Here is a 17,112-nt window from a genome sequence, read left to right on the forward strand (position 1 = left end):
TATTATTATTATTATTATTATTATACGTATCATTATTATCTTTAGTATTATTTTTGCCATAGATGATGAATAGAGATATAAATTAAGATAAAATGGGAAGGGGTGGGATTTAATAAATCGAGACTTCTTCCCACTCCCTTCTGAGCATGGAAGACTTTTGTTAGGTGTGCCTTTTTTCGCTCTTCATGTTCAGATTATTAATTAATTAATTAATTAAATTAATTAATTCGTTCATTCATTCATTCATATATTTATTTTAGAAGTTATCAGTCAAGAAACTACGGCATACATGTACTGTTATGTAATTTACAATAAACGCCACTAGAGAGCGCCATAGGATAACTAGTACATCGGCCACGTGCACTTGTCAACCAAATTAACTGTGAGGTCAGTAGGAAGTAACTGCGTAAAGATAATCGCAAAAATTAACCTTAAACTCAGATAATTGTCACGCAATGTGAACTGTTTTGGGGTTTGACGCGCTCTCGTGTTTGGCCACTTTATAAAGGCATGACAGTACTTCCGGGGTAGAGTTCAGGATTTTGGTCAGGTGGCTGCATGGATGTGAGAAAGTAATGCTCGTCTTTCTGTCACACAATAGAGTGCTTTGCGAGGCGATAGGGGCGGCTGAAACCAGCTTAATGCTCCGTGTAATGCATGTTAATGTAGCGGCACCAGGGGAGCGCCGGTCGCAGCGCTTCGGGATTATTTATCACAAAACATTTGTATTCTTCCGTCGGAGAACCGTTGATCCCGGATAGCTACACACTAATCCTTCACTCCGTTAATTAAAAAAGAAGGCAAAGCAATGGAACTGGTGCTTTCTCCACTCTCTCCCTCTCCTCTTTTTCCAGAAATGTAATCATTTCTGGAGAAGCTTAACCATCTGCTTGAGGTTAAGTCTGCAAGCAGATTGTGTTTTCTGCTATTTAAACCTGGGGATTGGAGATTTTCCTAAAAGGGAGGGTGTGAGGGCTGGAGGGAAATAGTTCCAGGATATCTTCTGTTGTCATTTGTTTGAAAGCATCTCCAATGTTCCGTTTGCACTCTATGTGTAGAGACACAAATACATCTACATATCTGCCCATGAACAAATTATTGTTTCGTTCTTGCCCTTTAGCTACTATCTCCCTCTTCTTCTTTTTAGTTGCTAACGAGCTCCGAGCTGCCTGCAGGGCCCAGCCAGTGTCGTCAGTCCCGAGAAGAGATTTTAAGACGACCACACATTTACATTAGGATGCCACTCGTGTCTGTGTTGATCCACAAAGGCGTCCTTTTGCTTTGCCCCTCACTTGGTCTCTGTACTTCAGTGCTTCTCGAACTGACCAGCATTATACATCAAAAGTGTTCCTGAAAAAGGGTACTCACAACAGTTGTTTTTTTCTGAACATTAATATCACATCCAACTGTAAACACGTGTGTCACCTATGATCTAATCCAAACTACAAAACCTGATTAAGGACAAATATGACTAAATCTTCATGGCGTGGCTTTTATGTTGATTATGTTGATACATGTCCAGGCCTGCTTATGTGAATTAAATTCTTGTAATGCGCATTTGTAGTGACTGCATGGTGTATTACACCTCCTCCTCACTGTCACTTTCATTATGTCCAAAAAGAAGATCAGACATGTAGACATAATTGTGATTAAGGGGCAATATCCTTAATAATCGTTTGGGGGAAAGGCTTTGATTAATGAAAGGGAGTGTAAAAGGAATTATAGGATATCAGGAATTGGATCGGTCCATTCAATGCAGCGTTCAGTGTCATCCTTCAACAATCCTCTTCTCTCAAAGCCTGAAAAACACACCACGACACCCACCGCACAATTTTCACTCCTTAATCCAAATCTGGCTCTGACGTCTGGTGTCAAATTTACGCCTTCTCGTCTCTTTAATAGGACGGTGGAAGTGACACGAGGGTGGGAAATGGTTAAACGTCGACAGTAATTAGAGTCGTATACTCTGCGTCCGCCAATACGGAGCACTGACGAGCTCCAAGCACCCGCTACCCAACCCGCTTTCTATTCTCTCTCTCTCTCTCTCTCTCTCTCTCTCTCTCTCTCTCTCTCTCTCTCTCTCTCTCTCTCTCTCTCTCTCTCTCTCTCTCTCTCGCTCTCTCTCTCGCTCTCTCTCTCTCTCTCTCTCTCGCTCGCTCGCGCGCACGCACACGCTCTCACACACCTCCCAGCCGGCTATGGGTGTCTAATACAGTGGAAAATCAAAGTGCAAGCCTTCCCAGTTCACACACCTCCCGTGTCGCGCGTGGAGCACAGTGGAAGGACAGGTGGTCTATCTTTCCTCACACAATCTATTTTGTTAGTCACTTGTCAATATGTTACAAAGTTGAATATGAAGACTACGCTCGATTGTTGCTGTTTTTCTAAGCAGTGAATAATGCGTATTTTCTATGATGTCTGGCTGAGGTGACTTTTACGCAAGGCTCTAAAATGGATCAAAGGCTATCCAGATGCAGCTGGGTGCTGGTGACCGGGCTCGTTATCTCTCTGCTTCTATGTGCCTGTGTGGTGGACTTAGTGTTGGCTCAAATTCGCTACTCCATTCCCGAGGAGCTGGAGCACGGAGCCTTTGTGGGCAACATTGCGGAGGACCTGGGCTTGGATGTGGCCAAGTTGTCCGCACGTCGCTTCCGAATTGTATCCGGAGCCAAGAAGCAGTATTTAGAAGTGAACTTGGAGAACGGGATTTTGTTTGTTAACGAAAAAATAGACAGAGAGGAGCTTTGTGAGCGCAGCCCCAGCTGTTTTTTACATCTCCAAGTTGTCATCGAAAACCCGTTAGAGCTCTACAGAGTGGAAGTGGAGATTTTAGACGTGAATGACAACTCCCCGAGTTTCCCTTGGAGCGAATTCAACATAGACATTACGGAGTCGGCTGCGCCCGGCTCCTGCTTCCCGTTAGAAAGCGCGCAAGACCTGGACGTGGGTACAAATTCTCTGCGCTCCTACCAGCTGGGCGCAAACGAACACTTCATTCTCAACATCCAGACGCGCAACGACGGGAGCAAGTTTGCGGAGCTGGTGCTGGACAACCCTTTGGACCGGGAGCGGCAGAAAAAGCACGAGATGGTTTTGACAGCCTTTGACGGGGGGTCGCCCGAACGTTCCGGAACCGCTTTAATCACCATCACGGTGCTCGACGCGAACGACAACGTCCCCATGTTCGATCGCACCGTGTACCGGGCCAGACTAGTTGAAAACGCGCCGAGGGGGACGCCAGTGCTGAAGCTGAACGCCACCGACTTAGACGAGGGCTCCAACGGGGAGGTGACCTACGCCTTTAGCGGACACGCGCCTCTCAAAGTGCGCGAGTTGTTCAGCGTGGATCCGTACACCGGGGAGATCCGCGTAAAAGGCGTCGTGGACTACGAGAAAGCGAACGTGTACGAGCTGTACGTGCAAGCGAGGGACAGAGGACCCTCGGCCGTGGCCGTGCACAGCAAAGTGCTGGTGGACATTGTGGACGTGAACGACAACACCCCCGAAGTCATCCTCACGTCCGTGTCCACGCCAGTGCAGGAGGACGCACCACCGGGCACCGTTATAGCCGTGATCAGTGTCATGGACCGGGACTCGGGTGAGAACGGCAACGTGGACTGTCAAATCCCCAATAGCGTCCCCTTTCAACTGCACTCATCTTTTAAAAACTACTACACACTGGTGACAAGTGAGGTTTTGGACAGGGAGGTGGTGTCCGAGTACAATATCACGCTGACGGCGCGCGATTTGGGCTCCCCGTCGCTTTCCACGAGGAAAACCATCGTGGTACAAGTGTCTGACATTAATGACAACCCCCCACGGTTTTCACAGCCGTCATATACTGTCTATGTGACCGAGAATAACGCCCCCGGCGCTTCCATTTGCACCGTGACTGCCTTCGACCCCGATTCCAACCAGAACGCCTATCTGTCTTATTCTATTCTCGAGGGTCAAATTCAGGGCATGCCGGTGTCCACGTACGTGTCCATTAACTCAGACAACGGCAACATTTACGCACTGCGCTCCTTTGATTATGAGCAACTTAGAAACTTTCATATTCTCGTGCAAGCTCAGGACGCAGGTTTCCCACCACTGGCCAACAACGTGACAGTTAATGTTTTTGTTTTGGACCAGAATGACAACGCGCCAATCATTGTGTCCCCGCTGCCTAAAAACGGCACCGTCGCCACGGAGGTGGTGCCCCGCTCTGTGGATGCTGGTTATCTTGTCACCAAAGTGACGGCGCTGGACGCGGACGCGGGGCAAAACTCGCGGCTGTCCTATCAGGTGATGCAGGCGACAGATCCCGGGCTGTTCAGCGTGGCGCTGTACACGGGGGAAATCAGGAGCATTCGCCGACTGGTGGACAAAGACGCGTCCAGACACAGATTGGTTGTACTGGTGAAGGACAACGGGCAGCCTCCTCTCTCAGCCACCGTCTCCGTTGTCCTCACGGTGGTGGACAGCGTCCCCGAGTCCTTATCCGACTACGGCGACCTCACGCTCAGCCCTCAGCCCCCCTCTAACCTCGCCCTCTACTTAATCGTGTCACTCAGCACCATATCTTTCATCTTCCTCGTGGCCATCATCGTCCTGGCCGCGGTCAAGTGCTACAAGGACCGAGAGACCCTGAGTGGTTACAATCTGCCCCCCTTCGCGTGCTGCTGCTGCGGCGGCTTCCAGCCCGAGCCAACCCCGGAGGTGTTCAAGAAATCCAACCTCAACCTGCAGATTGCCTCCACGGCTAACAAGGTGCCCACCAACTGCATGGAGGTGAACGGAAGCAGCAGCCTGACTCAGCCTTATTGTTATAAAGTGTGCTTGACCCCCGAATCGTGCAAAAGTGACTTCATGTTTTTGAAGCCGTGCAGCCCGGCCAGCACGCCGCGCAACAACGAGGCGAAGAGCGCGGAACAGTCGTGGGGCGCGTCTGTAAACAACGGAACGACCACCCCCAATGAGGTAGCTGCAGAAAATACACATTTAAAGGTGAAATCACAAACCTCACGTACATCACTTTTATCATGCTTTGTTAGACCATTCACAAGAGCTCCGTTTACAATTGTCGCAACATGTTACTTGCACTGCGCAGCTTTGTAATATTTTGCACGCGGAAATGAAATGAGACGAAGATGATGCCTGATTAGGTTTTAATTGACACGTTTTAATTGACTCCACGAAGCATAATTATATGCCGCGTGTGAGTATATCGTCCGAGAATGAAGTGAAATGTGGGAGAAAGACCACATATAGGCTCAGGGCAGCCAGGAAGTCATGATTAATTTGATGAAAAAATATAACTCATTCTTAATGCCTCCTCCATCAGCGCCACTGCTCTATAAGGGAGGAGGGAGGTGGGTAGACTAAATTGTTCCCTGCACAACAGACTCTGAACAACAAGTCAAGGGTAATGGACAAGGTGAATGGCAGTTTAGATTCATTTGTTCACGGTTCTGTCCATTTTGGTGCAGGCAAGGCGTCGACGTCTAACAATTTATATAGGACAAATCTCCCCTCTGGCCATCCCTCAAGGGCATCATGGACAGAACCATTATACTCAACACAATGTGGCGTATTCGCGATGGGAGGGCTGTCCATTATTGATGAAAAATGGCAAATGTTCTGGTTTTTGGAGAGGACACGGGGAGGGTGAGCGGGGGAAGAAGGGGGGTGCGCAAGGACATGACTGGACTGAGACGTGGCCCGCCTGTCGATGGGTCCATGCGATGTCCTTTTGGTACAAGGAGAGACTGAGATGTGAAGTCATATTTATCACCGTGGGGGTGCGAGGGGGGGGCTGTAGTTCGAGAGCTAGAGAGGAGGCTGGGGGGGCAAGGAGAGAGGGAATTAAAGGAGGCAGGATGTAGTGTTTTCTAATTCTAGCAGACGGGGCAGTAGACCGTTAATGTGTGTGTGAGTGTGCGTGCATACGGGGGTGTGTGCGTATGCGTGCGCGCATTCATCACCACGCGTGACACCAGACTCCACCAGGCAGACTGACAAATGTCATTTCGGTCACGGCACACTACTTTTGGCCGTAGAAATTGGCGGGGGTTGGGTCGATGAGGTCACAATGGGGTTGTTACGCAGGTCCTTGAGGAGAGTGCGTCCCTCTTTAATCGTTAATTGGCTCCCTAATTCACTCTTCGAGGCACGCACGCTCGCAAACGTTCACACACATGCTGGCACGCACATAGAGAGAGAGGTCAGGATAGGACACATGCATCATCCAATGACAAACCCAACTGACACGATGAGGCGCGCGCACGATGGAGGCCTGCGCGGAGCAAAGCGAAGGCAGATGGATGGCGTGCACGAGCTTCGTCTCAACGACCTCAAGTGACTGTTCAAGGCTCTTTGAATAAACCTTGCTCAGGCAGTCAAATATTCATATAAAATATGTGCAGAAAGTAGCAAGAAAAACAATGATACATTTCTTCATTTTCTCCTTGGCGAGCTTTCCCTTTGATGATTCTAATCATGTTTTGTTTCATCCCGCTCGGCTTCTAATTGGTTTTCTAGCCTGCTTGCATGGCAAGGTGCCACACTTATGTATACAGATATTTCTAATCATTATTTTTGTATTAATTTGCTTTTGTGTCACATTTTCTGTGTTATAGCGATTTTAAAGAAGTAGTCAACCCAAACATATCTTTTTCAAGAATATGTTCTATGCAGGCCCACTAGTTGAAACATTCTGATAAATATTGCGTTTGTGGAATAAGAGTTAATCCATCCATTTTTGGCCATCTCCGGGGGCGGCCATTTTGTCACTTCCGTCGACTGAAATGACATCACAACTGCTCAGGGCTCAGGTAATGACCAATTACGGCTCAGCTTCAGAAAAAAGGTCGGCTGTGATTGGTCATTACCTGAGCCCTGAGCAGTCGTGATGTCATTTTCAGTTGACAGAATTAAGTGACAAAATGGCCGCCCCCTGAGATGGCTAAAAACAGGCGGATTTTGCTGCTTAAGTGAATGGAGCAGCTATACAGTGGCAATAAACGTTTGTTTAAACACTAGCTTTTTGTGACATAAAACAAATGAGAACAAGATAAATAATTTCAAAATTTCTTCCACCGTAAATGTGACCTAACCTGTTTTACTTAATTGAAAAGAAGCAAATCCCTTTAAGAGGAGAAATGAAAATAAACAAGGAATGTGGTTGCACAAGTGTGCACACCCTCATCCAACTGGGGTTGTGGCCATGTTCACAATTAGCCGATCACATTCAAGCTCATGTTAAATGGGAGTCAGCACACCATTTTAAGTGCCTTTGATTACCCTCAAATAAAGTCTGGTTGTCTAGTATACTTTTCCTGACATTTTTGTAGTTACAAAGGTCTGTAGAGCAGGCGTCACCAACTCCAGTCCTTGAGGACCCCTATCCACAATGTTTTAGATGTTTCCCTCCTCCAACACAGCTCATTCTAATGATCAGCTCATCAGCAAGCTCTTCAGAAGCATGATAGTGGTCCTGGTCATTTGAATCAGGTGTGTTGGAGGAGGGAGGCACATTGTGAATAGGGGACCCCAAGGACCGGAGGAAGGGATGTTTTTCTTTAGATGGAACTAGGGCCTTAATCAAAGTGGAGAACAGTTCTTAATAGCAGCCACTGTTAGCATAAAACCGCTTGTGCGAGAAAGCAACAGATGCCGGAAAAACCACAAGAACAGCTCCACTTTGTTTGTGGCTATTTAGTGGCAGATGTGGCGACTTCCATTTAATGTGAGCCTGAATGTGAATGGTTAATTTTGAACACAGCCAAATCCCCAGGTTAAAGGTTATAGCTCCAAAATATGTTGGAAATACTGTAATTTTGAAATACTTTAACTATGTCTCATTTGTTAATATCACAAAAACCTGGCATTTGAACAGGAGTGTGTAGACTTTTTATAGCCACTGTATACCTGAAATAAATATCACTCGAGTCGAGTGCCCCTTTCCACCCTTCCCTCAGCGATCATAAAATACAAGCAAAACTCAAAGTGACAGGCAGATATCTGAAAGCAAAATAATGCCACCTCGGCTATGAAAAATGCCTTTCTACCAGACATCCACTTGAAGGCAGCATTCGTCCATTTTCTATACTGCTTATCTTGTTCAGGGTCTGGAGCATACACGTATCTCCCAGAAAGCAGACGACTCCCTGGATTGGTTAGCAGTCAACCACAGGGCACATATATATATATATATATATATATATATATATATATATATATATATATATATATATATATATATATATATATATATATATATATACATATATATATATATATATACTTTATACTTTATACTTTATTTACTTTATACACGCAGATCTGAAGAGTTGCGTGGTAATTCCACCTCACGTACTGTATCATATACACCTGCTCAAATGAGACTCAATACAAGTCAAGTATACCAAAAAAATCTGCCCTTACTAAATAAAAGTGTTCAGCTTTGATTGACACTGTCAGAATACGTTTCTGTATTTCTTATACTGGTTGTAGTTTGCAATGGAGTACAACTGCAATGAGAGCTGTTGTTGCTGTTGGCAAATAACACTGGTAAACAAATTATTAATAATTTTTTTTTGAATCAGAGATGCAAGTAAACATTTCTACATTTTTTTTGCACTGATTCTGAAACTGCTCTCTTTTTTTACTCTGGCACGTCAGGTTTTTATACTACATCTTAATGATAATAATGATAATATGATAACAATGATACATTTATAATATAGTAATATTTATGAATTAAGGTTAAGATCCAACAACAGGTGGAATGTTTTTCTGAGGTCATAGCTATAAATGACAAAACATGGTAAAATCTGTATTGTTGGTCAAACTTAAAAACAAAAATGAATGAAAACATCGCAAAAACCTGATTTTGCTAGTGAAAACGTAATGATGTTTCTTTAATCGGCATCAAAAACATGTTTAGGTACACGTAAAGCCATCTCTCACTAAAATTTGCTGTTGACCAATCTGACAAATTTAGTACAAATATCATCATAGTGCAATTATACTCAGTGAAAACTAGTTGTATCTAAATGGAAATGGCCGTATAGACAGTGCAGTATCTTATTTGTTTTTGCAGTTGAAGCAGCCAAACACAGATTGGACCCTCACAAAGAATCAGAATTCTTCCATCAAAAGGTAACATTCCTAACTAATGAACTTCATCTGGTTATGTGTCTGCCATGAGATAGCAACAAGCAAACAATGACAGAATTTTCATCTTCTCTCCAGTTATAACTCCATCAACATGGATGGAACACTCATGCGTAAGGCCATGCATGCGGACCCGGAAAACTACGTCACGTCCATGGCTCCCGGACAGTACTGGACCTGGGGCACTCACATGAGGCGCACAAAGGGTACGCCAAGCCAAACTGAATGTGAGGAAAAAACTCATTATGGAAAACATTTCCAATATTAGGTACCCATAAGAGCATCTGGCTCTAATATTTTGCCATGCACTCTTATATTGCGAAAAGAAAAGTTGAAGGAATTTCTCAAGATGAATTATCTTTCTAACTTGTTGGTGCAACTCTTGTATTGTATCTCATTAGATTGTGTGTGTGCGTGTTAAACTAGATACCTTTTAGTGCATCCTGATTTATGCAAATTAACACCGAAGTGAAGAATCATTCTATAATTCCTTCCCACAAATCTTCTACTGCAGATTATAAAATGTCTCCATCACCCAGCGGCGTTACCTCCCGGCCCTGGACTCCTCGGTGCACCCCGCCACCCCAGCAGCAACAACCTACTAACCCGCCACATCCTCACCCACACCCTCACCCGCCGCCTGACTACCATCACAACATGTACATTCCCGGGACGCCATCAGGCTTCTGCACCCTGAGGCCCGTGGCACAGCGCAGCGACTTGGACGTGCATAACTCCTTCTCCACCTTTGGCAAGAAGCGACGCCTTCAGATGTCCCCCCAGGGGGAGGCTGCCATGATCAATAACGATCTGTACAATGACTGACGTCCCACTGACTTCCTGAGTGGATGATATGAGTGATGGATCACCTGAGATGAGGCCCATTTGTTACATAAATTAATGAACAGTCGGCTTGTGAGTGGCTTAATATATGAGCTAAATGGGAGGTCAGGACAAGGAGAAATAATGAGGAGGGAAGCAGATTTTTGTGCTTATTTATGTGACAACATGTCTCAATGTATTTTTTAGTACTATTATTATTGCTATTCATTTTTAGACAATCAAACAGGGGATGCGGATGTGACTTCCAAAATATATGATAAGCATCAGTAGGCAATTGTTTTGCACATCTTTAATTAAGGATGAAATCATATTGTTGGGTTGTAAGAATATAGAAAGTCTTTTTTGGGGGGGGAATCTTCGCCTGCTAACGTGACAAACATCATGTTGTACTGTTTACGCAGGTCGCAACATGAGGCAAAAAAAAGATGGGGAACACTCCTCACACATGCACTGTAAATACAATAATGGAAATAAAGTATTTTTTGCATTACGTTTCTTTCCCAAATGTGGATAAAACAAACCGGAAGCATGGTGTTAACCCAGACTTCAGTTGGCACATCATTATGCATACAGACTGAAGTTTTGTTCATCGAGGTTTAATTTACTTTAGTCAATTATTTTCAGGGTGAAAAGGGTACAGCTCCTCCAATCTTTTCGCCTTGGTAAGCCGTTTTCCACCTAGATGAATAAACACAGTAAAATGCTAACATATGCTAATTGGAGCACTTGCATTTCCATTTGCCCGCAGAGGACGGTGGGGGTTCATTTACTGAACAAACAAAAACTCCACTCTCGAAAATATCACTTTAATTAAGAGCACAACCACACACGTACAAGTGTCGGGGGAGTGGGTCGACTTCACCAAATGCCACACCTGGATGGGAGCACGGGGGCCCAGAGCTTCTTTCTCTTCTTTTGCCGTGCCCTTTTACTTGTTAATTCTCTGGGAAATTGTTCAGCAGATTACAGATGGCTACTGGGCAGGAACAAAGCAGGTTTAATTAGGTCGTCGTTTGGCTCAGACTGAGAATAATCTCGTTAATAAGGAAACGGGGGTCCATAGAGAACCGAGGAAGGATCAGGACACCTTCTCTGGAGTAAGGTGATCCAGAAGGGACATTATTTATAGGTCAGATAGGATGAAATGAAATGAATTTAGCTCCAATAGCGTTTCTGTTGCAGGAGTAACTTTTACAATTTACTATTCTATACTTGTGGGGTAAAAATATAAACATCTTCTCTTTGTAATTACATATTACGACTGAAGTCATGAAAAGTAAAACAATTATATATGTGTATTTGTAATGTAATCTCAAGTAATTCTAAAATCTACTTCCGTCATCATAGCGTCGGGCAAGAAAGCTGTCCGTTGCTGTGGTGCTGAACTTCTGACCAGTGGTCGTTTTCCTCTTGGCACACGCTGTGCCTCCACTCATCCACCAGAAGGCGAATGTGTTCCACGTTCAATGTAGAGCAATTGAGGCGAAGTCGAGCGTCTCCGTCTATCATACACACAGAAAGAGAAAATGTCCGCACTAAAAGTGGTTAAAAAAGAAACTAAATGGAACCTACCTAAGCAGTACATTTAATTAACAGTGTTCTCGAGTGTCATTCAGGTAGAACAACTCACTAGGTAGAAAAACTCACTCTCGATTCAGTCTGCATCAAAGTGCATGGTACAACATGTTAGATAGAAAACTAGAATATTGCGGAGTACAGGTTTGGAGTAAAACGTTGCATTACACACATTTTCACGTTGATAAATGCAATTGCACACAAAGAGCAACGTTAAGAAAAAAGTGCAATGTGCAATCCATACAGCAGACGGCGTCGTTGAGTAAGATTCTTGAATTTCTGTTCAGCAGTCTCACCCTTCTCATGTAGAAACGGCCGGGATATTAATTAATTAGTTGCACTTGTAATATAAATTAAAATAAATAGTGATTGCAAGAGAAAAGTGAATGGTGGAAAAAAATTCAAATGCCCTAGTTGGCTTTAATTTTCTTGACATTTTTCATTTGTTTTGTAGCAGAAGCCTGAAGAAAAACGTTTGTGGTAACACCTCATGATATTTCAAACTGTTTATAATTCCAGACTCCTTGTCTAAGGTTCAATATTTAATATTTTTTCGTATGTACTTGGTTTGAACTTCTGTTTTTTATTTTTGTGATGATTTCTTTCCATGGACATTGGCAAAAAGTGGATATAAAAAGTCTACACACCCCTGTTTGAATTCCAGGTTTTTCTGAGGTTAAAAAAAAAAAACAACAGAAAAATCTTCTTACTTAGAGAATACCAAAACCTTCTCTACCATTAATGTGAACTTTAACCTGTACAATGCAATTCAATTACTGTTTTAATAATTTTGAAGGAGTAAGTATGATTAACGCACCTGCCACCGATTAAAGTGTCTCAGATTAAGCCAAAATAAAGTTCAAATTCTCTAGCTGGCTTTAATTTTACTTGACATTTTTCATTTGCTTTGTAGCAGAAGCCTGAAGAAAATATCTGTGCTAACACCTCATGATATTTCGAACTGTTTATAATTCCAGACTCCTTGTCTAAGGTTCAATATTTAATATTTTTTTGTATGTACTTGGTTTCAACTTCTGTTTTCTTTTTGTGATGATTCCGAACAATACCTCTTGTTCTCCTTTTTAATTTGAAAAAATATTCTTATTATTACAAGGGTTTTCTAATATCACCGAGCCTTCTGACGCAATGGGCAAACACCTTGTACCTTTAGAACACTGACATGAATGTGATAGTTGCTGGAAATGCGTCTCTATACACCTATGTAGATATTGCACCAAAAAACAGATATTCGCAGCTAGAATTGTCATTTACCACATTAATAATGTATCAAGTGTATTCCTAATTAGTTTATATATATATATATATATATATATATATATATATATATATATATATATATATATATATATATATATATATATATATATATATACACACATGTTGTTTGTTTGTCTCTGTGCCTGCATGCATGGCAGGTTAATTGATCACTCTAAATTGCCCCTAGGTGTGATTGTGAGTGCGGCACCCAATTCAGGGTGTCCCCCGCCTACTGCCCGAAGTCTGCTGGGAAAGGCTCCAGCACTGCCCGTGACCATTGTGAGGATAAGCAGTATAGATAATGGATGGATGGATCGATATATATGAATTGTGATTTAAAAATAATAATTTACTTTCATCAAAAGTTAACCTAACAGGTTGAAACTTCAAGAGTAGGACATCAAGGTCAACATAGCAACCCCCCCAAAAAAGGCAGACAAAGTTTCCACTCACCTCACATTGCTCTACTAAGTTCCCTCCAAAAGAGGAGACACACAATAAATTATATATAAAATACACAAATAAATGAAAACCATTGTGTTGTTTACAGTTATAAATATTTATATTTACCAATAATTTAATTAAATCCAGACAATCCTGAAATCCAATTTATTTTTATTTACGTTTCAACTGCAAATACTGTATGTCTCTTTGGAACACTCAAATGGACATCTGGGGCCCCCCCCCCAAAAAAAATGAGTTAATTACTACTGGGAAAAGAAATAGGTATTACTTTTTGTTCACATTAGCAGGATAACCGCAAGCCATGAAAATATGTCTCTGTGATTTAATTGAGTAAATCTTTTGATGGTGACAGAAAAGCCACCAATAACCAAGACTGGCCCATTTAAGATAATCCTTTATTGATTCCCAGTAGAAAAAAAAAATGATTTTGTCAAAAGGAGTAGCAAATAGGCTTAATTTTCGCAGTAAATAGATTTATGGCTGTGAAAACGAGTGAGAATGTTAACCTGCCCAGTCATTTGTAACGCTACAGTGTACCTTTTAGGCCACACGATGTCGCTGTTACCCTTTACTGCATGGCATAATTCATCGATCCACATATAAATCTCGACACACCCGTTGTACAGGGTGGAGACATGTCTTTCTTTTGTATCCGATGTTTCTATTTGAAAGAATTGCGCTACTCTGAGACATGCCTTGAGTAAATTTTTTTACATTTGGATAAATAAAGGGCGATTTGCTTTCCCTCAAAGATTCTAGTCATGTGTCAAATGGGACAAAGGATGGATTTTTGGACGGGGGTCTTTGTGTTGTTTGCAGCATGGCCGGCTGCTTTGTCCGTGACGCGTTACTCCATCCCCGAGGAGATGGAGAGGGGCTCCGTGGTGGCCAACCTTGCAGCCGATCTGGGACTGGAGCCTGGTGGCTTGGCACAAAGAGAGGTAAAACTTGATATTTTTCACAACAAAAAATACCTGGATGTCAACAAGAAGACGGGGGAACTGCTCATCATGGAGACAATGGACAGAGAATATCTTTGCCCCTCTAAACCAGCCTCTTGTCTACTTAAGCTTGATGTAATAATAGAAAGCCCATTGCGCATATTTAACATTGAACTTGGAATAACTGATATCAATGACAATGCACCACATTTTAGACGAGATAGAGTAGAACTGGATGTGTCTGAGTCTGCGACACCGGGAGAGAGATTCTCTCTCCCCAATGCGGTGGATCCAGATGTGGGTATTAATACAGTTAAAACATACAAGCTCAGCCCCAGTCAGCATTTTACCATTGAAATTCAGACGGGCACTGATGGAACACAGTATGTCGATTTAGTTTTGACCAGGTCTTTGGACCGGGAGGAGACGGCAGTCCATAATTTAATACTAACAGCAGTAGACGGTGGTAATCCAGTGCGCTCCGGCACTGCTAATATTATTGTGAAAGTGCAGGATACCAATGACAACCCGCCTCGATTTGACAAGCAGATTTATACAGTTAACATGACAGAGAATTCGCCAATCGGAACCACAGCAATAAAGCTAAACGCTATTGATCTTGATGAGGGCCCAAATTCAGAACTTGTGTACTCATTCACACTTTACACATCAGAGAAGACACAAGATATCTTTGCGATGAATCCCAACACGGGAGAGATAACAGTGAAGGGGACCATTGACTATGAAGACATGAAATTTTATGAGATGCACATTGAGGCAAGGGATAAAGGCCCATACCCACTCCTAAGCCAGTGTAAAGTGCTCATCCACGTCATGGATATGAATGACAATTATCCTCAAATCACTCTCGAGTCTGTTAAAAACACAGTGAACGAAGACGTGCCTGTTGGAACTGTCATCGCCTTAGTGGCCATTAGTGACCGAGACACAGGTGAAAATGGCAAAGTTAATTTATTCATTCCTGACTCAATCCCCTTTATTTTAAACAAGTCATCAGACGGATCAATGCATTATGAGCTCCTTGTGTCCAAATCTTTGGATCGTGAATCAGTCCCTGATTATGAGATCACACTAATCGTGAGAGATTCAGGAAAACCACCATTATCTGATAATGAAACAATTATTGTGCATCTGCTGGATGTGAATGATAATGCGCCTCACTTCCCTCAGTCCTTTTACACCATACCTGTGATGGAGAATAACGCTCCAGGCGCCTTGCTCAATTCCCTCAGTGCGTTTGACCCTGACCTCCATGAGAACCAGTACCTAGTTTACTTCATCCTGGAGAAGGAGATTGCCAACACCTCCATGTCCATGCTGTTCTCCATCAATCCAGAGAACGGGAACCTTTACGCACTCAAGACCTTTGACTATGAGATGGAGAAGGACTTTCTTTTCCACATCGAGGCCAGAGACTCTGGTTCTCCCCCGCTCAGCAGCAACGTGACCGTCCACATCATCGTCGTGGATCAGAATGACAACGCCCCAGTTATCGTCTCTCCGTGGCGAGCGCACGGCTCCGTGGTGGAGGAGAAGATCCCCAGATCCACAGATAAAGGCTCTCTGGTGGCCAAGGTGATCGCCTTGGACGTGGATTCCGTGCACAACTCTCGCGTCACCTACCAGTTCCTGCAGATGACCGACGCTTCCTTGTTCAGTCTGGACCAGTACAACGGAGAGATCCGCACCATGAGGATGTTCAGTTACAAAGATTCTCGCCACCAGAGAATGGTTGTCGTTGCCAAGGACAACGGGGAGCCCGCTCTCTCTGCGACGGTCACCATCAAGCTGACCACGGTGGAAACGGCCGTGAAATCCTATTCGGACATGACCGAGGTTCCTCTGGAATACGACATCTTCTCGGACCTCAACCTGTATTTGGTCATTGGTCTGGGCTCGGTGTCCTTCCTGCTGCTCATCACCATCTTGGTCACCATCGTGCTCAAGTGTCAGAAGGTCAAGCCCAGCAAAGCGGCTCCTCCCTGCAGGAACAGTGTGATCAGCGAGAGGAACTCCACTATCGCAGATTCCACTCTGGTGTCCAACGATGCCTACTGGTACAGTTTGTTTCTGGCAGAGACCAGGAAAGGAAAGCTGGTGGTCAGGCAGCCCATGCCAAAGGGCTCCAGATACATCGTGTCCAGTATTCCCAGGAGCACAGGCATGTCTGAGACGAGTGACTCTGCTCCTTCCACCTTACAGGTAAATTGATTTTCATCTTTTTAAATGTTGTTTAAACTTATCAACAAGGGTAGAAAAACATTTTCTTTATTTTTTTTTAAATAAAGATGCATACAAATGAAGAAATATGTCACTAATACCAGCGACAACAACAGTAGTAGTGCTATTCTTAAAACTATACTAGGCTACTGCAACTAGTAGTTTTTCACTGCATGCGTGAGTTTCTCCTGACTTCAGTACAGGCATGGCTTTTGGTGTGAATGTGAGTGCGAATGGTTGTCTCTGTGTGTGCCCTGTAGACCGATTTGCTGACCAATCCAGGGTGTAATCTTCCTTTCACCGTATAGCACAGGCTCCAGCTCCCCTCTAACCTTGAAAAGTGATACATGGTGGATATCCATCCATTATCCATACCGCTTATCCTCACAAGGATCGCGGGCGTTCTGGAGCCTATCCCAGCTGTCTTCAAGCAGTAGGCGTTTGACACCCTGAATTGGTTGACAGCCAATCGCAGGGCACACAGAGACAAACATCCACACTCACACTCACACCTAGGGGCAATTTAGAGAGTCCAATCAACTTAACATGCATGTTTTTGGAATGTGGGAGGAAACCGGAGTATCAGAGAAAATCCTCGCAGGCACGGGGA

The 17,112-nt window shown here is 43.7% G+C and overlaps 2 protein-coding genes across 4 annotated transcripts in view; both read left to right on the top strand.

Moving 5' to 3' along the window:
- Positions 1 to 2,247: 2,247 nt before the first annotated feature.
- LOC147151832 (protocadherin-10) lies at positions 2,248 to 10,492 on the top strand. Of its 3 annotated transcripts, none has more exons than XM_086024611.1 (4): positions 2,248 to 4,989; positions 9,086 to 9,144; positions 9,238 to 9,386; positions 9,674 to 10,492. In XM_086024611.1, the coding sequence occupies exons 1-4, from the start codon at positions 2,452 to 2,454 to the stop codon at positions 9,982 to 9,984; spliced, it is 3,057 nt and encodes a 1,018-aa protein (XP_085880737.1). In that variant the 5' UTR covers positions 2,248 to 2,451; the 3' UTR covers positions 9,985 to 10,492. The 3 variants fall into 3 exon arrangements, with proteins under 3 accessions (XP_085880737.1, XP_085880738.1, XP_085880739.1); XM_086024612.1 differs by having other exon boundaries at positions 9,238 to 9,365; XM_086024613.1 differs by having other exon boundaries at positions 2,248 to 4,962.
- Positions 10,493 to 13,948: 3,456 nt separating this feature from the next.
- The window catches only part of LOC147151833 (protocadherin alpha-C2-like), a 37,999-nt gene continuing 34,835 nt past the window's right edge, over positions 13,949 to 17,112 (top strand). The window contains exon 1 of the mRNA XM_086018461.1: positions 13,949 to 16,484. Within this exon, the coding sequence (XP_085874587.1) occupies positions 14,082 to 16,484 (2,403 nt within the window). The 5' untranslated portion in view covers positions 13,949 to 14,081. The remainder of the gene's footprint in view (positions 16,485 to 17,112) is intronic.

This window comes from Filicampus tigris, chromosome 2 (assembly GCF_054856515.1).
Source record: "Filicampus tigris isolate MCC_2025a chromosome 2, RoL_Ftig_1.0, whole genome shotgun sequence".
In the NCBI taxonomy this organism is placed as follows: Eukaryota; Metazoa; Chordata; class Actinopteri; order Syngnathiformes; family Syngnathidae; genus Filicampus; species Filicampus tigris.